The sequence below is a fragment of the Scomber scombrus genome, chromosome 18, assembly GCF_963691925.1.
Source record: "Scomber scombrus chromosome 18, fScoSco1.1, whole genome shotgun sequence".
NCBI classification, from domain to species: domain Eukaryota; kingdom Metazoa; phylum Chordata; class Actinopteri; order Scombriformes; family Scombridae; genus Scomber; species Scomber scombrus.
Window position 1 is genome coordinate 8,450,942 of NC_084987.1, and position 26,321 is coordinate 8,477,262.

General features: G+C 41.0%; 1 protein-coding gene across 1 annotated transcript in view; it reads right to left on the reverse strand.

Annotated features, from left to right (window-relative positions):
• The window catches only part of znf385c (zinc finger protein 385C), an 81,255-nt gene extending 56,197 nt beyond the window's left edge, over positions 1-25,058 (reverse strand). Inside the window, exon 1 of the mRNA XM_062439159.1 lies at positions 24,731-25,058. Coding sequence (XP_062295143.1) covers positions 24,731-25,058 — 328 coding nt within the window. The remainder of the gene's footprint in view (positions 1-24,730) is intronic.
• Positions 25,059-26,321: the final 1,263 nt, after the last annotated feature.

The window sequence follows — 26,321 nt, forward strand, 5'->3', positions numbered from 1 at the left end:
GTGTGTGTGTTTGTGTGTGTGTGTGTGTTGTGCTTGTAAGCTCTGCCACCTGCACATTCTATCTCATCACAACGGGAGAGAGGACGCCCCATTTAGCATCACCGTCACATACGGTTTCACAGACAGACAAACACAAGAAGAGACAGAGTGAAAAAGTGTGTGTGCATGTATGTGTGTGTGTGTGTATGTGTGTGTGTGAGAGAGAGAGAGACAGACAGAGTTGTAAGGAAAGAGGGGAAAGATGGTTCCCTAACATAAATAAATCATCAATGTGTTTCATCGCCTTGGCTGGGTTCACACGTGGAAGAAGATGAAGGAGAGGAGCAGGATGAGGAGGTGGTGAGGGAGAGTGAAACAGATCAGGTGGAGAGGGAAACTACCGGCTGAGGGGAAAGAAAGGCAGGTGGGAATCCTAATGTCTGTTTCATACTTCAAATGGAATTTAAAAAAGCAAACAGTATCGTCTGCAGTCAAACTGACATAATTACTGCCAAGTAGATAGATACACACTCATGCACACAGTTATTGGTTATGTTTAACTTAACCTCGTCCCACGCTTTACTGTATTTGAAATACTTGCTGCTGTTGTCCTCCTTGGAAGGTTACTGTGTTACATGTAGTTTAGTTGCATTGTGATTATTTTTCAACCACTGGTCACTTTATCATGAAATTCATTATGAATATTCACCGTCTGCCATTGGGTCAAAATGTCTCTGGGATCGACCTTTGATTCATGACAAAGAATCATTAGAAAAATAATTTGATTTCTATGAAATTGGCTGTGAATATTCACGTTAACCCAACAGATGAATCCTAACATTTTCTTAATGACTCTCTGACCTTTCCTTCAGGCAATAATTACTGCACAATATCCAAAGATCTAAAAGACAGATTGCCATGAAATTTGATAAAATTTGATTTGATTAACCCATTTCAATTTTAGTGACCTAATGGTCTTTCCTCTGCCTACCTTCAAGGGCAAATGTTTTCCCCAACAATAGAGTCAATTCTCAGTATATTGACGATAATCTTACATTGTACAGGTTCTATTCCAAATACACAAGTTCTTTATCTTTTACTTTTCCTCTAAAATCAGATTTGTGATTGTTGCAAGTTTTGATTTATAGCTCAACCTTGAATTTTATATGACATGACATCACCACTGCAACACTGGATGGACGTAAGGTACTTTATTGTGCTTTTATTATATTCCCTACAGATTTGATTTGAAAAAGGAAATGTTATTTGTTTAGTTTTTCCAATAACAGCAACTTCATGTTCACATCATTCTCAACAATCTGTGCAATTATTATACATTACTAGGAGAAACCACCAACAGCCATACAGGTAGCAAGTTCTTGCAGTCTCCACGTGGTATCACAATAGTTTGGCGTGTTTTTCCATCAACCTTAAGTGAGGATCATTCTTTACTTTCATTTTTTAACATATTTTTATGTCTGACTCAGTGCAGACACTGTTTTATCTTCTAGGCCACTGAGAGTGACTAAGGCTGTACAATGAATGAATAATGCTGGATTGTACTTTTATTCCTTAATGGCTGCCCTGGCACTGCAGACTGTAATTAAAGAGGGTTATACATTTAAAAAATATTTTCAGAGTGACTTCTACTTTGCTGCTGCCACAAAATATAAGAATTTGAAATTGAGAAGTGCTGATTTTTCACCTTGTAATGTATTATTATGATGTTTTAGGACTGTTCAGACTGTATATTTGATGGCTATTTCTTAAAGGCAGAAATGGAAAGCAGATTTACTTTGTATTGTCAGATTGATGTACAGCTCCTATGTGAGTCACTTATATATCATAAAATATGGAAACGATTACAGTGACAACATGACTGATGTTGAATAAATGCGTCATCTGCTGCTTTAGTGCTCTACTATAACAGACAAACATTATTTGCAGCCAAAAATCAATCTCTTATTCATTACCAGTGGAGTGGTTTCGAGCTGTACATTACCACGTTTTAGACTTTTGTTCTCTTGTGTTTGCAGGGTTGCTCATGTTCACACATACCGATGAGAGCGCCCTAACCTAGTATTAAAAAGAAAAATGTCTACACATGCTTTCAAATGTTTTTAAGTTTTATTGTGCAGCAAATGGAAAACCCATTAAAACATTTTTTTCACTTTAATTTGGGTATGGTAATAACAGTAAATTCAAGGTAAAAAATAAAGAGCTAGTCATTTCTGATGATGTTCTGTTGGTTGTGTGAGTACATGCGTGTATAAATATGAACGACTCAAAGATGTTTGTCCATTTTTGGTTGACCTTGAAAGAGCTTGTGTCTTTGACTTCGATAAATAATACAATAAGGCAGTCTGTGGATGCAAGTCTGCTCGTTGACTCAGATAAAGGGAAAAAGAGTCATCGCAGTGGCAGAATGCTGCTTTGTACACTGAAGATAAGGCTAGTTGAAAGCAAGGGCCTTCACATTATAAATGTGACTAGTGACTGTCCTCACAGGGAGCAAGGTCAACTTAACATTTATCCAGGTGAAGTGAAAGTAACAAAAGGGGCGATATGAAATGCCTCAGACACTAAAATATAACAGCTAAGCCATGTTTACCATTTTTATCTCTTTGTCCGTAAGTTTAGCGATACATGACGTGGGTGGCGTGCACATGTTGAACAAGGCTTTCTGCTTTAGAGCAAATATCACACACATGAAACAGCCATGGAGAGCCATTATAGCTGTAGTGTGGTTACCGCGTGCCACACATCAAAGCTGCAGCAAGAGTGACAGTGAAAACAGAGAAAAAGAAAGAATCAAAGGGGCTCCTTCAGTCTCTGTCAGATTTACACAATATGACAGTATGGAAGCAGACCATCATACGGTCGACGGAAAGAGAGGCACAGAGAGAAGAAACAGCTATGATCTGAGATGCAGTTCAATCTAAAGGGATGAGAGAGGATATTGAAGGTGAGAGGGGAAAGAAATCCACAGAGAGGTATGCACTGAGCCACGCACGGCCCAGTGGAAACACTCGGCTCTGGAAATATGACAGCGTCTGACGCACCTGATGGAAGGCCTGGAAAATCTGTAAAAAAGGGCCTATAAATGTGAAAGGCTATAGGGTTTGCGCCTTGGAAAATCCCCACATACGCATGCTGTATCTCCCTGTCCTCTTCCTCCACATCTAGGCCAAGTTACAGCCCCACCCAGCCCATAACATCACTCTCCTCTGACCATGAAGGCCTGCTGGGAGGAATTACTCTGCATGGAGAGACGCTGCATGACACTGTATGGGAAGAAAAAAAAAATCACCTAATCTGATCTTAATTATTTGTCATGCACCGTAGGTAAAAACTGAGCTTTTGGTTGGACAGTATTTTATTTCAAAGACTAATCTAAAATCGGAAAATACAAGGATATTCTGACATTTCAATGAATCAGAAAGCTGTGCTCAAAAAGCCAAAAAGCTGCGCCAAGTGTAACAAAAATCTCCCAATAAAAACAATTTACAACTTCCTTCCTTCCTATGAAAAGCAATTTTTATTCAACCTAACATGTTAGCATATTGATAAAAATATCACTTTTTTTTTAGCATTGGCTGACCACACCTGAGTTAGCATGTGATTCATTAAAATATGAATGAATACATTTTTAAAAAACGTGAGATTTCATGCATGTAAGACACTTCATTTTTGACTAAATCTATTCTTGCAGGGGGAATTGATTTCTGTGTCTTTTACATAAGTTGGTTGGACCCAAGTGTGTGTATTTGTGCTTGTGTGTATGTGCCGGTGTCTGTGTCTGTGTTTGGTTGAAGCAGCTGAGGCATGTGGAGAGAAAGACAATGGCACAATCCTAAAGGTCTAGAGCCAAGCATGCTGAGATTCATTTCACTGCCATTCAACCGGATAAAATATCACAGCAGTTGTGGCCTGCACCCAATGTCGTAATGTGCCCGGGTCTGTCTGTGTGCCTATTTGTGTGCATGTGTGTGAGTTTTGTCGGTTTGTGGATGTACGTGTGTCACGCCAAGGTGTTGTGCGTCTTGTCTGCGTCGTGCCAGGCAGTGCTATGGTTTCTGCCACGGCAACAGTGAGGACACATCGCCTCGCTGCCTTCATGTTTTTCCATCCCATCCAACAGCTCCCCGCCCGCCCCTGCATGCGGGGTCACATGGGTGCTGTGGGCGGTTTCACGTCCCATCATTTCCTGTGGCTGACTGTCGGGGCGGATCAGGGTGCCACGCGAGTCTAATGCTGACGAGCTGAGACAGCTCCACTCTGACTGGGAGGGGTCTACTGGACCAAGCACAATCTGCAACTGCCACCCCCTCCCTCCGCGGGCAAACACAAACACAAACATGCATGCACAAACACACAAACAAACAAACACACACACACACATATAAAGTAGGGAAAAAAACAACATAGCAACAGTGTGTGAGCACCACTGTGCAAATCCAGTGTGTATGCATGTGGAACTGTGTCACTACAGTACAAATATGAGTCATACCAGAAGGTATTAGGAGCTTTATAAAGCCAACTGTATTTTTGCAGAAACAGTTATGAATGATAACTATTTAAGACATCATAATATAATATTTGCAGGCTAACAGACAAACATAAAACCAGTAAAAGCATTGTATTTCATTTTGTTTTGATGGTGCAGACTGCCTTGTAACCTTGCTACGGGTCAAAAATTGGACAAAATGTGACTGATGATCACCAGGGACAACACAAGGCCCACAAGCAGATAGACACAAATCAAGTATATCTGAGGAAGGACAAGGAAAAAAAACAAAACACAGATCCACAAAGCAGGAACAGCAAGAAGCAACCAGGGGGAATGAGCTGCGCCACTGGAATCCAGCCTCGGCTGTTAGATATTGCGATGTGGACTGGAAGAGGTGAGGGCCTTATATCTGGACTATGTCACATCTTACACCTGTACACCATCTGTGTATTTGTGTGCAACTGCAACTGTGTGTGTGTGTGTGTGTGTGTGTGTGTGTGTGTGTGTGTGTGTGTGTGTGTGTGTGTGTGTGTGTGTGTGTGTGTGTGTGTGCATGTGTGGATGCAAACGTGGACCTGTTTGAGTATGTGCCTGTACCTACATGTGTGAACTCATCATCAAGATGATCCGGGGCCAACACACGCCTGCAGTGTGTGCATGTACATAGACAGACGTGGTTATATATGATAAAAGGCCTGTTACAAAGAAACAGAGCAAGTGTCGGGATGAAGAGCAGGGGCCGCCGCGAAGACAGGGAATGAAAAACTGTTTGACAGAAACAGGCTAACAGTGAACAGAGGAAGAGAGCGCAGGAGAGACTGACAGACAGAAGAGTTCGAAATAATAGATAGAGGCAGTCAATGTGATGCCAAGACAATAGACAGATCGACTGGTTTTGTCAGGGGAGCCAGATGGAGGGAGAGGAGCGAGGCGGGCGGAAAGAAGCGGCAGCTTTTTGTTGAATGTTGCAAAACGGAGCGTCTGAAGGACTCTGTCTGCCCTTACAATATTCATATCCTACTACACTGGAGAGAGAGAAGCAATTTAAGCTCCCTTTAGTCTATACAATGCCATCACCCTCTCCCACCCTCCCTTCATAATGGCTCAGTCATTCACTATCATTGATTATTGATTAATTGGCTTGAAGAGAGGGCAATGAGAGAATGATGTTGGAGTGTCTGTATTGATTAGCTTTCACTCTTTCCATCACCTCAGTGCAATCTCTCGGGCTGTGCACAAGGACATCCTGCTTTGCTTAGATGGACAGACACCAACAATGGTCCTCATTCTCACTTATTCATCCATCCATCCTTTCGATACACTGCAAGTCCTGTTTATTTGTTTAAACGTGAATTAACTGATTTTTTAGCCACTTTGTGGGCAGTGGAAAATTGTGAACATATCACTTGCATTCATTTTTAAGTTGATATGTCGAACTTGTCTGACATCCAGAAGTTATGGGAACAACATTAGCATTCGTTTAGAGTCATGTTTCTGTCTACCTGGTGAATGAAAGTCCAATAGTCACTCTCCTTCAGCTCTGTTTTTGGTTTCTATAAACACCTCAGGGAAATATCTGGTGCTGAAAATGACACTATGAGAGTGTTGAGAGTGAACAAGAAACAGAGCTGAAGGAGAGTGAATATTGGACTGTTATATATATTTATATATATATATATATATTTATATATATATATATATATATAATATTGGAAGTTGCAGCCGTACAGCTGTGAACAATGAGCTGAAACTCACTACAAAGCTCTGTAAAGCCACGAGGAGCTGCAGAGTTGTTGATAATTCTCTGCAGGTTCATCACTACAAGTGAATACTCTAACATGGCTGCTTTAAATAATGTTTAATTTTATGGGCACATCAACATGCTACAACCACAGCATCTCCCTCTTAAATTCAAATTCAGAAAAGGCTATCCAGGGATGCCAGACTGTTTTCATTTAGTCATAAAAGAGAGTCTGAGACAGAATCTCACTTCCTATTATACTGAGAGAAATATAACCATTTGAGAGAGCTTTTCTTTGAAAAAATAAATAATATATGTCCTATGTTCATTCATCTCCCCGACCCACAGAAACTGCCCTATCTATATGCATAGTGAAGTCAACGTGCAGTAATAGCTGCAATATATGTTAAATATTGTCATACTGTGTGAGAAACAAGCTCTGCAGTATATTTCTGTATGATTACATCTCTTCAAAAATAATGCAATATTATATTTCATTTTATATGTTTGTTGATGTTTGTTTGTATATTGTAGTATTTATTGCTAATCATTTGTCAATGTAAATCGTTTTCTGTACTGCTTTGGCAGTATTGGTTTCTGATCATTCATGCAAGTAAAGCTTATTTGAAAGCTTATTTGAATCTCCCTCTCTAGTTTCAACTTGAGTTTAAAACGATCCATTTTGAGTTCTGAAGTGTGAAAGTAACCTCCACATATTGATCCCCTGAACAAAGAAAATCATTTGTCACAACCCTATATCCAGACAGAACTTTAAAAATGGACAATTCTGCAGATTATATTCAATCACAATTTTTGTTAATGTCCAATGACAATTCTTCTCAAACAATTAGGTATTTCTTGTTTTTTTACAATATTAATAAGTATGGAAAAGAAACATTGCTGGTACAGTATACTGTATACTGTGGACGGACATCACCTGGTTAAGATAAGGGAAAGGTGTGGTCACAGACTGTCTCACAGTTAAAAATGTCTACTGCATGAAAGTCATTATTAGCACTGAATGTTGGCACTGGATGTAAATCGTGACTTGTAGAATTATATAAACACATTTCCTAAGATAAGGTTACATTTGCAGCCTATGAGTAAACATAAGTATTTGATCAGGCAGTTTAAAAACTGGAAATAAGCCTGATAGGGTCTTTCTCCTTCTTATCCTGCTGTTTTAGTCTGTGTAAAAGGATATCCATCATTTTCTCAGATCCGGATCAGATAGAATTTAATCTGTTTACGTATTTTCAGGGCTTTGACATTAAAATGTTTGTGAGCTCAAAGTATATACACACCGTGCATCTTTTATTAGACTGAGGATTGATGATTTATAGATTAAAATATAAATAATATAAATATGCTTTGTATTCTGCCAGCTGTGTATACTGAAATGTGTGTTCAGAGTGGAGAGTGACCGGTTGGAGTTGGAGCGGGAGGCCAGCTGAGATTAAAACTGCATCTCTCCACTAGTTTTCTCAGTCTATTCTTCAGCTCGGCTTCTGTTAGAAAGCATGAGATGAAGGCTCGATGGCCACTGGCCTCTTCTGAAGAGTGTCTGATTAATCTGACTGGTCGGAAATGAATGGTGCAGTCTGACACGTAGAGTCGTGGTGACACACTAAACAATCACCACACTGCAGCGTGGCATCTGCCAGCCATTTGAAATGCAGCTCTTGACAAGCAAGGATGGGAGAGGAAATAAAAAGAAGCGGCTTTACTGTGAAATGTCTTAATCATTTTCATAGGGAACATGCATGTCAGTTTGACCAGGGAAAGATGGCGGGCTGGCGATGGCAGAAAATTGTGGTGTCATGACATGAAGCTGCACAATAACTTCATCTTTTAAGCAACTGGAAGTCCTTTCCCTGATTACAGCTCTGGAAGGAAAGCAGGATGGAGATTAGACAGGCAGTGTGGAGAAGAGAGGATGGGGAGTGGTACGTGACTGACAACTAGTTTATTTACTCTTTGCCTCAGCTTCTTTTCCACAGTCACCACACTGTTCTGAGCCACTGAGAGAAGCTCTGATTTATTTATTTTTTCACCAAAGGTCTTGCCTGTTTGTTTGACACAGAAACACACAGACATGTGAAAAATACACATGGCAAACCAGGTCTTCCCCTTCCTCATTTCATCTAAAATACTGCCAAATTCCTGGGTCGAGTGGAACCAAACACATCAGCCGGTGCGGGGCTTGGCAGGAATGTCACAGGAGCACGAGCACTTTGGCAGGTATATTCTCACTGGGAAATTAACGGGAAGAAAAAAAAAAATGGGGAGGAGGTGGGTGGTGGGATTTGTGTATCCCAGGGGGAAGTAGAGGTGGCTGGGGACGTTGTTGCCGCGCTCCTGTGAGATTCCCACTGTGTATTCTGGGACTGTGCCCTTCCTGTGTGCCTCTCACATCCCTATCAGATGCCAAGGCCATTATCGACCTGTGTGTGAGCTATTGTTGGCCTGTCTTTTGTACTGATTTCCTGATACTCCGAAAGGTGCCACAACAAACAAGACCACCGTTCGAAACAGACTAATGCTGTCTTTTCATGGTTATTGTAATCCAGGGAATCATCCCTGCTCACGAAGAAGAGCATGGATTCCTGCTTTTCTGACCCGCGAAACTGTTTATTACCTGGAAAACCAGGACGGCGTGTAATGAAGTTGGAGAGACACATATAATATTCATGAGTAAAACACGACTGAACCTTGGCATGACCTTCAATCCGTTGGTCAGGATTATCATGCTCGATTTATTTTGCACTTCAGAGCCCATTCTTAATGCAAATGTCCGTCTTTGTAGTGAACACATTATATAGGTTCTTTGCGCTATAAGAGCTCTGGAAAAGTCAGTGTTTATAATTGGAAAATATGATAGGAAAGATTAAACTGGGCTGTATTTCCTGGATGTGAGAGAGAAAGAGAGCCGGTTTCAGACCTCGTTTGCACTGGTGTAGGTTCACTGACAGGATGGAAGGGATTGAATGAGTTAAAATGACACACACACACACACACACACACACACACACACACACACACACACACACACACACACACACACACACACACACACACACACACACACACACACACACACACACACATCAAACTATACTACACTATAGTACACACTCACATGTATGAAAAAGATAGGCCTTGCTGGCTAATCCAGGCTAGCTCCAGCAGCCCTATAGGGGGCTGGTCTAATCCTGTTATCAGGCCCAACAGATGCTGTTGACAGAACAATAAGCGGGGGGCCAATACGGCAGCGCGGCCCCGAGGAGGTCATGAGCCAAACTCATCACAGCAGCAGCAGGATCGCTGGCTGGCTGGAGCTAGCTGGACTCCGCGCTAGTCACACACACTGGCTCTCGCAGGCTGAACGCCTCACTGCGACAGCCGTTCACAGTGATTTGTTTCGTGGTATGCAAATCCCATTTTGCTTTGTCTGCAGTGTTAGAGGGTGCAGAGTGTGGTACTTCTAAAGCTGGGTACTGACCTGAAGAATGCTAAAAAATAATACAGAACCCAGACACTCAATACACATAACCAGTCAAAGAGAGGCACACATTGAACAACAGAGTAGATCAGACAACACAATGAAACATGTAGAGGTCTGAAAGTCAATGCATTTGCAACAATTTAAATACAATTTTGGGAGACGAGGTGAAAAAACAGAACAGAAAAAACTAATTTAGGTGACATGGTATAAATGGAGCAATGTGTGCAACAAGGACTGTAACTCACACAATACCACTGTCTCTGTTTTCTTTTTTCAAGCATTTTTTTATGTTATTTCTCTACTCTCTACTCACATTTGTCACACCAGAAGCCCTGATTCCTGTCATAAAACTAAAACAAGGTCAATAAAACTGGAAAGAGTGGCGACAACTGGACTAGAAGGCCAAATATACAAATACTTAAACATCACACACAGTTTGATTTTTCTACCCGGTGTCAACTTCTCCAGCATGTTGTGAAAACAGCACAGCATACTGTTAGCATTGAGCTGCCATCACTATAGAACAACTTTATAGCCCAGCTTCTACGTAAGGACAGCTAAGAACATCATAAAAAGATATTACAAACCCTGGACACCATCTGTTTAAGGCAGACGCTACAAAACAATCCGCAGACACACACAAATAGACTGAAAAATAGCTACTTCCCAAAAGCTGTGGCACTATTGAACTAAGACATTTCCTCAGCCTGAACAACACTAATATGCTGCCATCATTGGGCACGAGCAATATTTATCTACTGTACAATATTTAAGACTGATTAGCTGCCATCATTGGGCATGTGAAATTATTTATTTATTTACATGCCACTGTTCATGTGCAGTATTACTATACCAACTACAAATGTCATTCAACACCTCAATACACCATCAATCCATATCTGTAAGTCAACACCTTTACTATACGTTTGCTGCTGATGCTTTTGGAACAAAGTATACGCAGTTTTGTGGGTAGTTATGCATCTTTTACTCTAGTTTGGGTCCCTTGGTGCTTTAATAAAGCTGTGGTGTGTGTATGTGTGTATGTGTGTGTGTGTCTGTGTTTTCTTCCAGATCACAGAAGAAAGAGACTGCCTGGGGCTGCTAGCTTTTGTGTCTCAACTTCTAGCAAAGCATCCTTTCTTCTGCACACTGACTGTCTGCTGCACACAACATAATGCCTCGATGTAAGAGAGATATAGTAAAGTATGAGAAACAAGCTCTAACACACACACACACACACACACACACACACACTTTGCAAATATGTGTAGCAGGTGATTGTGTCATACACTTACGCACACACACACAATGCAGATCTGTATCCAAACACATGTGGCTGTTAGAGACTGCCAGACTTTACCTAAACTAGCTAGACACTCTACGTGTCATATGCACTCACACTGTGTGCCGACTCAACCTGCAACAAACACTACAGTCCCTCCTTGTTCACTGTCAACCAACAGAGGATGAGTCATGTGAGCAAAGAGCAAGGAGGAAAGAAATATTACCACGTCGATTGGAAAAATAAACTGCAGGAAAATAAAAACAACAGGAGCAATCTGGACCTGACATTTCTCATAGCCAATAGAAGAGAGAGGTGATACGCACGTTCATTAAATGAGACATGTATGCGTGTCACGCAAGAGAGCAGAAATAAAAATGACGTTGGCTGTGATGATGCGGAAGCGTTTTCCTCCCCTCTCCCTGACTTTCTGGTTTGTGTCCCAGTTTAACTAAATCCCATTAAAAAGGCTTTCATCTCACTGCACTTCATTACTGGCATAAATGCTGCGGCTCACCCCAGAGAGAGGCAGGGATTAGACGAGACGAGCTCATCTAAAATGTTACGCTCTCGAACCCCAGCAGCTTTTTTAATAAAGACACTCACTTTAAAATCTCCATATTGGATTATCCAAATAGACCCTCCAGTATAGAAGGTGTCGTGAAGGTCAGGCTAGTTATGTTATGTTATGTATAGGCTTGAGTGTAGGTTTATGTACTTGTGGCCTTGTACACATGCAAACGATTGAATAGATTGGAACAGCAGGTGTTAATGTATACATTTCCTTAAAAGAATGAGAATGGACACACCAACATCTCTGGAAATACTGACATATTCAGAGAAGAGACAAGCAGTCAGTGGGGAAAATAAAGAGGAACTTTATGGGCATGAGCAGGGAAAGCAAGAAGAGAGAGGAGAGTTAGGGAGAGAGCTTTGTATTGTGTGTGTATGATTGGATGCGATGGGTCAGAGGCTTTCACACGCATTTATGAATGCTTATTTTAAGCAGAGCCCAAGCTGGGCTAATCTTTACTGCTCGCCTGAATGAGGGTGCTGATTAAAAGCTAATTATATGCTACAGATTTGGCCTCTGGTGAAGACTCTGCTGATTTGACACGGCTTGGACACCGGCCTGGGTGCATGCCTGTGGGCTTCAGCTCCAGATAGCCATGCGCGTGTGTCTACAAATCTGAGCGGAACAAGACGTCAGGATGCAGGATGAATGCTGTGAGGTTATGTTTATAGCAGCAGTGAAATGTAAAAGCCCATTTACAAATACTGCACTTAGGTACAATTTTGTGATACATGTATTTTGCTAGAGGACGACCATTTTATACAACCTTATACTGCTACTCCTCCTCAAGAAATATTCTGGTTTTTACACCAAGTATTTGAAATCTATAGTTTAAGTTACTAAGATAAAAACTTTATCAGTTTATAAAGTATACATTTTTATAGATTACTAACAAAATAAATGTATCTACCCCGACTGCTGCAACATTAAAATGCTTCCTACTTGTTTATGCTTCAGTATAATTGTACAATAATATAAAATAAGGTAATAAACTCTGCTAGGGATCATTACATTATGATTGCTTTTACCTCCAAGACTTTATTTTGCTTTTAACATTTCTACTTTAAGTTTATGGGATGTGTTTTGGTTATAGTCAAGGGTAAACCTACCCACTTTTTGTTTTTTCATGAGTAGACTATACCCAGAAGTCTTGGCAGAAAACCTAATAGATAAAATAACAACCACATCATGAAACAAGATGAGTCTACAGCCATGCTGGCAGCTCTGTGAGGTTGTACTTTGGCACATTAGTGTTTGGAGCTAAATGCTAACACCAGCATGCTCACAATGACAATACTGTACTAACATGCTGATACTAAATGGTGTAATCTCTACTATGATCACCATCTCAGTGTAGCGTTTAGCATGCTAACATGTTGTAATTAGCTCTAAACACAAAGTACAGCTGAAGCTGATGGCAATGTCAATACTTTTGCATGTGTTTTATCATAAACCAAAGTCTTTGACAGATTGAACAAGTAGTTATACGGATAATCAAAGTTAGTTAAATTCTTCTTGACGGGAACATGAATGTGTGAATGACATTTTATGATATTTCATCCAAAACTTGTTGAGACTTTTCATCACAATGAATGTCTATAAAATTGCTATACCATTGTAATTAAGCTTTTACAAAGTTAAATTCCTTTTAATTAAGTTGCTATTTTATTGATTACCACTTTAAACCTAGCATGTCAGATAGTAACATGTTCAACATAGTATAAGCATTATATATTACATTGTTTATTCCACTTGTCTCTCCTCCTTTTTGATGTCATGTCTTTCCTACTTCCCTCCCTCTTTAATTCTGAATAGCTCAACATGTGACTTACATCATTGTTTGAGTGGCGTTGTCTTTCATCCATCTCTATATAAACTCCCCCAGGACCTCATTCCCTTCCTCTCCTCCTAAAGCTGGCACTTCACCACTCAATCACACAGACAGGAGAGGGTTAACATCCTTTACGAATGCAGCAAGGGAGAGAAAATAAAGAGAATCTTTCGCTGCCTGTTAGCATCTTCTGCTTGACATCATTACTCCTCCAGCACGGCAATGCTCTATGCCTATGACCCTCCCGCAGGAACTAACCCCCGGTGCCACACCACAACAACACGCACAGAAAACAACATGTCTCACAGCCAATTGCCTACAGGGTGTCTTACAGTCCTTGGCTATTTGTGTCTCGGGTAGTGACACAGTCAGTTTATTCAACCTACCAAGGCCGCACGTATTTCAATAAAGTAGCACATAAAAATGAATTAGCTTTTTAGCAGCTGCATAACAGAGATTTTGTTTTATGAGTTAACAAAAGCTGATGTTCACGAGGGTCAAGAAGTACATACTCGTGTCTTTTACGGATCACTGTGGGTAAATAGCACCGCTGACATCTTTTGTTTTAATTGTCTCATGGGTAGCGGGGGGTTATGTGTGTGTTTGCTTGATATCTTAATGTGTTGCAATTACCGAGTGTTTCCACTTTACAATCCGCCACTAACGCTGATCTAAAGACAGAGGAGCAAGAGCCTGCAGCTGCTCAGGCGTCTTGTCAACAATAGCGAGAGGACAACTGTACATGCTCACCTTCATGTCAAGGACAAGATCATTCACAGTTAGATCACACCTGGTCACTGCCTGTGTGTGTGTGTGTGTGTGTGTGTGTGTGTGGTGTGTGTGTGGGGGGGGGGGGGGGGGGGGGGGGGGGGGGGGGATTTGTTTGAGGGCTGGTGTCTGACTGGAGGCATCTTAAAAACTCCAACCATCCTCTTCAACTCCATTTCTTCCTCTCTTTCTCCCTCTCTCTCTCTTTCTTTCCATCCCCTGCACCTCCTCTTTCCTCCTCTACCTTCCTTGCCTGTCTTTATTATTAGTGGCAGCCAGAGGCAGTGGACCGGAAAATTTCCATCGAGAAACAAACCCACATCTGCATAATACAGCCCTGTTTCACGTCTGCCATGAGCGAATAAATTAATACATGAATAACAATGAAAATCATCCATGAGTTGCCTCGCTTGCTGTCTAAATGGCATTGTGTGTGCATGTGTATGTGTGTGTGTGTCTGTGAGAGTCAGGAGGAGATGCAGTTGCTCTCTTTTAGCCTGTGCTCACCAGGGAACTGGACGTACTGTATTTGCATAAACCTCTTAAGAACAGACATACCTGCTGTACAGTAGGTAAAGATCACAAGTCAGGTGGCAATGGGATGTCAGGACACAAACTGGTTCCAGGCCACTGATGTCCTGAGAAACATCATATTCTGTGCACTGATATAAATGATCATAGTTATTAGGAACTGAAACCCAAAATCTACATTATCCTGAAAATATTGTTCAGTGTTCACTTTTGTTTCTCTGTACATTCGATGGATTGATTTTCTTTATCTGGAGTAACTACAACACTGTAACTGCACATAAACTGTATTTCTTATCTTTTTTTTTTCTTTTTGTCAATATTTAATTTATTTGAACTTTTTCTGGTTAGAAGGTTTTCTTTTTCTTTTTGTTGTTGCAGTTTTTACTTTGCAATTCAGGGGTCTAAGGAGTGTGTCTTATGTGGCACTAATTTGTGATTTGGGGCTATATAAATATAACTTACTGGACTACTTTCATTAATTTGATCTAATTTAAATGGTCTCACTTTAATTGTGCTTTTAAATGTTCAAATCCATATTGCACTTTGAACAATTCTATACAAATAAATCTGTTTCTTATACATTCTATTTTTATACAACTAACAACAGTTTAAAACTACTATCATGTATATTTATATGGTGTAAATTTGCATTGCTGTTGGAATAAAACTAGATTAGCAGAAACATGATTTAGTTCACAGTGTACTGTATTGTGTTAACACCTACTTAAATATGTATTATTGTGCAATGTCGTTAAGAGTTTGGTGTAAACACAGATGAGTAAAATAAAGACATAAGGATGTGATTGTGTATTTTTCTTAGTGGGCGTGTTAGGCAAAAAGCTATTGTCTGTTAGCGTGCCATACATGCCCTCCTCCAACTTTCATTCTCGTCCCACTCCAGCTAGGTTACATCTGTTTACTAAAGCTTGTCGACTTCAGTTCCATGTACAACACAGCGAAGGTCTCTGGAGGTCCACCACGCCGTGTAGTAGCACACTCCGACACTGTCAGACTACTTTGCTGCTGATACTGCTTATTCGATGTGATACGAGTACTCTCATGAGATTAGATCAAATTACAATAAATAAATAAAAATGCTCTAACGTCCCAACGCTGGGAGACGAAACTCAGTGACCCACCACAGATTTGGTTTTGGCATCCCATAGTGTACTGCATCCGTTGGCAAGGCAGTGGATGTGAAGGATGGGAGGTATGTGTGAACTTTAGGAACTGTGAGGCAGTGGAAACTTTCAGGGGCCATATATCATGTATCCATTAGCAGACAGCTCTGCCTAGCTGAGTAAATGACAGTGTTTGTCTACGTCTGCTTCTCTCTCTCTCTCTCTCTCTCTCTCTCTCTCTCTCCTCTCTCTCTCTCTCTCTCTCTCTCTCTCTCTCTCTCTCTCTCTCTCTCTCTCTCTCTCTCTCTCTCTCTCTCTCTCTCTCTCTCTCTCTCTCTCTCTCTCTCTCTCTCTCAACACACACACACCACACTCTCTCTATTCAAGCAAGCCTCTCAATCTCTTTTCTAATCTTTACCCCTTTCCCTCTAGCTGAGTCTCACACGATGTGATCCTTCCCCTCTTAGAACCTCCATCTTCCTTGTCACTCTGCCTCATCTTTATCAATCTTTATCTCCCTTTTTATTCCTGCCTACCTTTTCCCTCTCTAACCTCCATCCCTGTCCCTGGATACGGCTGGTAATAAGTCACTCTGCTGTAATTTTGCCCTTCTAGGAGGCCTGTAATGATTGGGCTTAGAGGATGGCTAAGGTGGAGGTGAGATGAGGGGGGTTAAAGGGACTCTTCTTTGCCCAGAAAGAAAGCCTTTCATGGGGCTTTCTGCAATAAGCCACAGGGGGAAGAGGGCAAAATTGGCCAAATGAGAGAGAGTGTGAGAGGAAGCTCATCAGGTCACATTGTGCCTTTGTTGTTTATATATCAAATGTACAAGATATCCACTGATGCTTAGTGTGTGTTGGAGGAGCAGAATAAATATAATTTTCTCAAAGAAGTGCACACACACACACACACACACACACACACACACACACACACACACACACACACACACACACACACACACACACACACACACACACACACACACACACACACACACACTGATATAAAGTGTTGAAGCCACTGAAGTACAATGAGTTAAAATCTATATGTAGATAGAAAAAGAAACTGAATAAAAAGGAATGAGGGCAACACTGATTGAGAAAGAGAAAGGGAGGGTCATACTAGGTGACCAAATTGACAAAATACTGTTGAAACTGGCTGATATTTTCTGACATTTAGCAAACTGGCAAACAGCTCATTTCATTTAGCAGATATGTGTGCAGCAGCTGTGGCAATGTGGGTTTTATGTATCAGACAGGCCAGATAAGGGCTTATAGTGAGACTCGCCTGGCCTTCTCCACAGACAAAGCCGCTCGACCTGTCAGAGCTCAGCTAAACACAGACATCGGATGATTTCTGAGAGATGCTCCCCTTTCCCCGTGGCCTTATAAGCGCTGTTCCTCATGTTTCTCGCTCCAGTGGGCCCTGTGTGACGACCCGGTATGCCCATCGACCTTTTCCCAGAGTTTGAACTGCCGTCACCTGGGGCAAAGCGTAGAGGAGCAAGAGGGCGGGAGAGCCCCCCCTCGCCCCCGTCACAAGTGCAGAACTCCACCGCCACATTGCATTTGAGGAGAATTTTAAGCACTTGCCAACGCCAGGAAAAGACACTGATGATAAGAAAAGGTTATTTCGTTAGTAAAAGTAATTGAAAGCATGATTAACTTGTGTATAAATAAAATAGGTCACTGCAATCAGCTATATGCCTTCACTGGATTTAGAGTGATTTGTATACACAGTATGTATTTATTTAAAGATAGATGGTTTTGTAATTATAGATGCTACTGTCAGTGGAGATTTTAATGTTATTCCACACTATGAAATTACATCAAGTGGGAGCAATTGTTTTCTGGAATTAGACACAGCCGCCAACCAGCAGCTACATGGTAATTTATCGGCTTTCATACTATATGAAAAGATGAACTGATAAAAACATCAAACAACCAGTCCTAGCAACACTTTATAATATATAAGAATCAGGATAGACCGCTAAGGCCGTTACGCACACACCTCACACATACATGCATGTCCATAGATGTGGCAGGGGAGGGAGGAGAAGTCATTTTGCTCCGTTGGGAGAAAAAATAGGAAAATGGCAAGGCAGCACAAAAATAAAACGCAGATGCGCAAATGCATTCATGCAGAAAATCCTTGCCTTTAATCCAATTCCTCACGCTTTATTAAAACAGAGCCAGAGAGATAGCGTCAGAAAGGGACCATGATGAAGAGACTAACCATGAAGAGGAGGCTCACATAGAACACAAACATACACAAACGTGTGCATACACATGCACTGCAAAAAGAAAAAAGAAAAACGAAAAAGCACAAATCAAAGGAAAATGAGATAAGGAGGACCATGAAAAAAAACAAATGCAAATTCTCTCTCGCTCAGACTCTCACTCTCAGAAAACACATGATACATTTATGCTTGCTTACAAAGCTACTGTAAGGGCACACACACGCACACGCACACGCACACACACACACGCACGCACGCACACACACTCACACACACACACACACACACACACACACACACACACACACACACACACACGCATACACAAACACGCAAACAATGTGTTGTCAGACTGATTTATAGATGCACAGGTGCCTCTGCTGGGTCATATTAGGCGAGGCCGCTGTCCACTCTCTCCAAACCTTCCCTCTCTCTCTCCGTGTCTCTCTCTCCACACCCTTCCATCATCATTTGATCATCTGCTCTGAAAAGGAGGAGGGTGATTTACGGCACAGTCCAGCCATGTGTGAGTGAGAAGGGGAGAGACAAAGAGTGTGTGAGTGCACGTGTGAGATGCATTTCCATCAGTGGCATGGTATGTTTTAATTGCCTGTCTCCATATTTTGGTGTGTCTGTGCGTGTGACCTTGTCCAGAATTAATAACAATGCTAATTATAAAGGATGACAGCCTGTCTCCCTGTGAAGACTGGACTCTTTGCTGTTTACTGCTGGGTCAGAGGAGGTCTGAGCCCTCCCAGCCTCACCACTGACAACAGCAGCACTGGAGGAAAAAGGGAAGTAGATGGGGTTTCATGCTCACATGCTAACACGTTCACATGCATCATCACACTTACTACCATACACATGCAAATAATGAAGTAAAAAAATAGTTTATATGAGTAGGGCTGCCTGCTGTTTACAGAAAATCTTAAGTCTTATATAAAGATCACACGCAGTGATGATCAATAAGAATTACTATCCCACCTGAAGTTCTTGCACAATGAAGCACCTAGATTTTTTTATTTATTTTAAGGCCTGCAATGAAAAGACTCGGTGTCAGCTATACAAAAACACTATTAATGTTAACTCAAATATACTCAAATGTCATGTTATTTTTAATCGACACCATTCAGACGTGCTCTCAGGTCTTCTAAGGCCTTCCCTTGAGGCTCCCTTTGCCAACATATGAGAACTTGCTTTGGATTTACCTTGACTGCCTTGAGAATTGAAAAGGTTTGATTTCTGCACCGTAATGGATGTGCCTTTCTTCTCAAAGTGTCCTTGAGTAAAATACAGAACTGCTGTCAGTCAAGTAATGTGTCGTACATAAAATCCATGGGGATGTTAATCATTGTAAAAGTATATAAAAGGCATGCTTGCAATAACCAGTTCAACAACAATCAAACTTTGCAGACATACAGTAGCCTTGATCGTGAAAAGACGAGATGTAAATCAGGAAACCCGAATACAAACAAAACACAGGTCTTTTGAAGGTGTACTGTAAACATGTATCTATCTGCAGCTTCACATCACACATAATTGTATGACTCAGTGACATGGATCGTACTGTGAGGGTAAAATCTCAAGCGAGACGCTCCCCGAGACAGACATAATGAGATAAGGAGAATGAGAAATAGCATGTGGACCCAATTTCTGTTTTCAGCTTAAAGTTAGAAAAATGTGAGCAATACTCGAGCGATGAGTCACCCTTAAAACCTGGGCTGTTCTCCTTGTATTTTTATGCAAAAAATGATGAACAAAGACTGAATGGAAAATTTGTCCTAATTTTCATCACTACTGTCAAGTTTCTCCAGAATTGAGATAAAGAGGTGTGGTTTTGGTTTTTTTTCTATTGTTGAGCAAATTAGGCAAGTGATGTCAACACATTTATCAAATGAACACATCAGTATCTGTAAAATTTTATCTATCCACTACCAGCTCTTGTTCAGGTTAAACATGTAAAAATGCTACTATTGCAAATGGGTGAAATATACATAGGATAAAATATAGCCAGCATTAAGGGCTTATTTTACAGCCTCATCTTTGATTAATGATCAGTTCTATCGTCCTTTTAAGAGAATTATCTGTAAATTATTAGAGTTTATATTATTATTTCAGCTGAAAATGCAGAGGTGATTGGAGACTTTTCAGCCCTGAGTAGTGTCTTTCATTCAGCTCCAATGGTTTTGATGAAGGGTCTGTCCCAATAGTCTAGTGGGTCCTTGTGTGACTTATTTCTGGTAACTGTCACGGTGCCCAAGTGTTTGTTAAGAGCGCAAGACTGTGAAGGCTTGCCGGATCTCACTGGTTCATTCTTGATTAATAAGGACACTCATGCAAATACAAATACTGTGCTTGTTTCAATCTAGCTCAGATGATTTGTTGGAGGAGGATCAACTGAATGGTATTAAAGTTACAGTCCAATTAGACACATTCAGGACCTAAAAGGGAGAAATACTAAGGCATTCAATAGAGTTAGGCTAAAAGGGTTATTTTTTCTCTAATAACATTTTTGTTTTCTTAAAATCTCTTATCAGTCTCATCAAGAAGAACAGATAATATTATGCGATAACCATCTGCGGAGGTTCTGCCCTAACTTGGGAGTTTGAATATTAATAGTATTATCACTAATAATCCAAAAGGCCATTATCTCTAATTTCTTCTCTGTTAATGTTGGTCCTGAAGCCAGTTTATAAGCACACTACTGCCAACAACTAGATTGATGTTGTCTATATACTGCAAGGAATTGTGGGATACACTTGGCTCTGAATAGGACTTTAAAGCATTATTAAGAAAAGTGAGCATCAAGTATCGGGTCACATTGCACTTAAGTGATTGGGACAGGGACAGACCCTAAGATAATAGAGCAATGTGTATGCTGCATGACAGGTGATACCCAGGGCCAAAAACTTCACTGAAGTGAGCACACTTTAATACGGAATACTTTAATAACTGACTGTGACTCCGATGATTATATTAACATTTTGATCAACTCTGAGCTTCTCCGCTCTGGATTATATTAAGATTATATATTTTATATTCAGTAAACCTGTTTTCTTCGGCTTAGTTGATGGAAAACACCTAATTTGAATAGGATTTTTTTGTTTTGTATTGATGTACTGCCACATCATGTTATTACCAACTTGCTTTAAAGACACTTATACAAATACTGTATACTGTATTAAAAGCGGTGTCGGGAATTCACAGTGAATTTTTAATATTATTCGATGTGAAACATTATAGATTTAAACAGCATAAATTAACACCTGAATTCATACTGTCATCCAAACATCTGGACTTCTTCTCTCACTCCAGGTCTGTCAGCAAGCTATTCTACATATTATTCTCCATGATAACAGAGTGAAATCACTTAATCACTGACACATTCATCTTTTAGTAAGACTGGCTGCGCCACATGTCCAGCATCCATGCCAGAAGGAGGGAGAGAAGAGGAGGAAGGAGAGAAGACAGGAGAGAGAAAAAAGAGCCTGGACCCACTGTCAGCTCAGTGAAGCAGATAGGGAAGGAAACACACGCCGACACAGCGACGGCGAGAAATACACACAGAGTTTTACGAGATAAAAATGTGCTCTACTCTTTATTCTTGTAAACTATGAACCTATAAACATCCATACCGATGCCTTTACTGTACATATGTGAGCTGACACAGATGTAACGAACCGCATATTTATGTTTCCACAGCACAAGTTAGAGACACTGCAGCATTTAAGAAATTCTAAAAATATCTGAACCAGACATGCAAGATGCGCACATGCATACAGACACACACCCACACACACACACACACACACACACACACACACACACACAGGGCAGAGAAGCTGTGGTGGAGCTGGCTGCCTGGGGGAGTCAGCAGAAGGTGAGCAGAGATAAGGCTGTGTGATTGTGACTGCATGTCAGAGAGAATCTGCACACCACAACAGTTCAGCATGCCCTGTGCAACACAACACACACACACACACACACACACACACACACACACACACACACACACACACACACACACACACACACACACACACAAACTTTTATATATGCAGTCTGCATCACCTGCAGCAGTGTACCAAAACGGGGGATTTAGACTAGACAACATGTGCACTGTGCCCTGTTTGACAAAGTTTCTGGTATAATATAGAATGTATTAAGTTTGTTTCATGTTTGGCTGCATGTAAGTGGCCTGACACACCAAGACGACCTCAAAGAGCCAGTGACAACAAAGGCCGAATGATCAAACACTTCATGTCTTCTGTTAAAGGTTGCACTTAAACATGCAGCAAAGATTACAGCCAACAGCAACACTAGTGAATCATTTTCAACAGTTAAAAATATGTCTGATGATAAAAAAAAAGTCTCAGCGATATAAAGTTATATTTTGTTTTGTTTTGAATTGATGTAGTCAGTTTTGTAGTGTTTTCCAGGCAAAACAGCTAAAGCAAATGTGAAGGTGAAAATTAAGGAGCTACTCCACGTAATTGGTAAACTCGCTGATTCGCTGGGCTGCACAGTCAGTCAGACAGCTCCATCTCACCCCTGCTGCAGCTTCAACATGCTGAGTAAGGTAAAAAGTCGTTGATAAGGGCCGATGAGAGTCAACGCTGCCAGGGCTTGCTGTGTGTCTCTGTATGTGTAAATGAATCACATTTTTCATGTCATGTAAAAAGGACCATGCAGCCCTTTTTATAGTGTGTGTATGTTATTTATGTCTTTTTTTAAGGAAACACCCAGTCTGATGGGTTATTTGTCTACCTGTGCATGGCTAACATGAACATACAGCATAAGACAAAACATACTTCTATGGATCCATATTTATCTTGGCCCATCAGCATACAATACAAAATCACAGAATTACTAGACTCATTGGTTTTTAATGGCTGAAAAATTCTCACCAAAAACTCGGATGTATGCACTTTGTATATAAACGCTGAAACCAATTTCAGCTAAAAATAAGTGGCATTCTATTGTGCTGCTCTCAGGCTTTAAACACGCTAATGAAGATAAATCTGAAAACACTGTTCACTGTCGATGGCTCTCTTTCAGCACTGGCATTTACAGAACAAGTTTCCAAAAGATTTGCTGTCCACATTGACTGATGTTTGCTTTACTTTCAACAAACAGCGTTGATTACGTACTTGTTTCCTCTGTAATGAGCTTCCTGTTTCCATAGGGCCATGTGCTCTTATATATATATTCTGTTTGTCTGCTGTCAGATGAGGCACAGCATATGAAATGTTGATTTGACAGACTGTCACAACTGCTGCCTAAGAAAAGTAATTCCTTACTGCATAGAAAACCTTGAATTAAATTTACATTTTGAACTTGTGCAGATGTCTGACAAAATGACAAGGATACGCACATTGATCGCAGCAAGAATCACAGTCACCAAAAGTTGGCTTTTTAACATTGCAATGTTAGCTGGTGTGCTGTATGTTAGTCATGTTTGTAAAAAAAAAAAAAAAAAGAAGTTTAGCTTTAAAAAAAACATGGTGTCTTGCATATGACAAAAGACAAAACATAAGTATACTGAAGAGTTGCATACCTGTCAATCAAATAGTCTCAATTTGATTCAAACATAATACACATTAGTCACAAAATATGATTCCTGAGGCTCTTGTATAACCCTTAATTGAGAACGGATGACAAAGCCTAAACTAAACTAATCCCGAGAAGACATGTAATCTTAATTGCACTGAATTAGAGTGCAGTTAATGTAATTCATTTATCCTTCACTAAGAGTACAGTGGGAGAGAGTTAGAAAAGCAACCATCTCCTGCAAAGGTTGGGCATTGATACAGAGAGCGACTCAGATCTCTGATTGATCATCATCCTTGACAACAAATTACTCACCGTCATCATCAGGGTCTTTTTGGTTATACATGAAGAAGTTGGCCACCACACTTTTAGCCTTTTTCTACCTCATTTGCATTTTTGGAGGGTACATGTAAGTCATGTGATTGGCTAATTTAGACATCTTCCAGCTCAGGAAACTTTTGTTTTGTGTGAGTATTGGGTGTGTGTGCATCCTTTTGACAAGAGTGAGGAAAAGAGCAAAAGACAGACCATGAGTGTGAAAGAGTCAAACTTAACTGAGAGACTGATTCCCCTGGAGCACAGTCCTAATCGAGGCTGTGACTAGAATCACAAAATATCCAACTTCACTCCAGCCGCACCACTCCCAGGAACACAACCATCAAACACAACCGACACTTAATTAGCTTCTCACTTGCTGACTTCACTCAGCTCAGCTCTACTTGTGTGTGTGTGTGTGTGTGTGTGTGTGTGTGTGTGTGTGTGTGTGTGTGTGTGTGTGTGTGTGTGTGTGTGTGTGTGTGTGTGTGTGTGTGTGTGTGTGTGTTCTCAGCCTAAGGCTGCATCTGAACACATTTCAGCAAATTGAATCCCATTTGTTTAACTTGTATTGAATACAAGTAGGGGGGATTGGCACAGAGAGACTCATGACAGTGTGCTGTGAACAGTGTGTGGGATTCTGTTAATCTGCATGGCCCTATTGTGCGAGACAATGTTCCCAAATCCAGTGGCAGAGCATTATATCCAGTGTTCTGCTTTTACATCTAAATTTGCAACAATAAACAAACAAATGGTCAGTCAAGCAGCACCTCAGGCCTACCTGTGTTACTTGGCATCTTGCCATTGCTTATCTGCTTGAGCCTTTTCTGGTGGGATTTGCCGTTGTAGTGGATCTGGGCCTGTGCGGCTGAGTTGAGTTGGATGTTGCAAACCTCACACAATGTGTAGCTCCGCTGCTTCCTCTCCCTTTTGGCTCTGTAGAGTGCAGAAGGCAGGGCGCCCCCTGGTGACTGCTCATCTGGTACAGCAGCCTCATTCTGGGTATCACTGCAAGTGTCACTGTCCATCTGCTCTCCCAACCCAGCATCAAACCCAGTCCTGTCCAGCTGGGTGCTGGGCAGGGCTGATTGGCTGAACGGACGTTTCATACCTGTAACAGAAGAAGAGAACAGAGGGAGAAGATGATGAATACATAAGAAAGGACATACAGAGTGACAGCATAAACAACAGCAGACATAGTTCAATTAAAAGACATAACGAAAATGCAAAAAGAGTAGTATTGCTTGGACAATATCTTTTTAGAGGTTGTCATAGACCACATGTCTGATGCTGCTCCCTCCTTTCCTAAAACACTCCAGTGTTAGCATGTGGAACACAGTGTGCAACAGAGTGTATCCTGTCTCCAGCGGATGGAGGTATCATTTCCCCCAGCCTAGTCTGACCTAGCTCAGCCAGCATACAAAGCCACCCTGATAAAACCTGATATGTACAGAGCACACACAAGCAAAAATACCCCAGATTCCCAAAGCTTTGTAGTGGAGTGTGTGGAATCCGACCCCTTTCCTGTCCAATGTAAGTCATGCTTGTCAGCACCTTCAAAACACAGATACACCCTCAGTGTACACAAACACACTCATGAAGATATCAGGAAACACAGTGAAAAGAGAAGACTGGGCACAAATGCACACATGATCATACTGTACTATACTTCAAATGGTAAGACCATGTGTTGGTGGTCCTGGGGTGCAATGAGGCACCACTTGGGGGAGACAGAGTGCTTGCAGTGTGGCTTTCTGATGACTAGTGAGGACCCTATGACAATCTGTTTCAGTTATGATGATAACTCCATGCCTGCTCACTGTTTGTGTACTCCTGCAAGCCAAAATGCTGCAGGAGTAGCTACACTGCCTCTATCCTACCATGGAAATGCATTAAATTCAAATTAGTTACAGATACAACCGAAACTGCATTAAATATACAACTGTATGAGCTTAAACTGGAAACTCGAAGAAGTCACCGGGGAAGCACAAATCATTCCTGTGACCACAAGAAACATCTAGCTGTAAAAATGTCTGAAAACCTCCTGAGGGCTGGATATATGGGGGGTTAAAAGAGAAAACAAGACAGTGATGTAGAAGGAGAAAAAGAAGCAAAGTGACAGTTCTGTCAAAAAACAGCTGCTGCTTAAACACCTCAGTTTTTCCGAGGAGGACTCTGTGGTCAGAAGAGAAGCCTTCCCAGGTTAGACAGTCAGAGAAAGGAGCTGTTTGTTTCATATTCAGCTACTGTCTCTCTCTATAAATAAATGAAAAGATAGGTCTACAGTAGCTCTGCAAAGGATTGAGACATCAACATCGGAAAAGTCCCTGAAATACATCCCGCTCGAGTTATTTGTGTAAACACCCAAACCC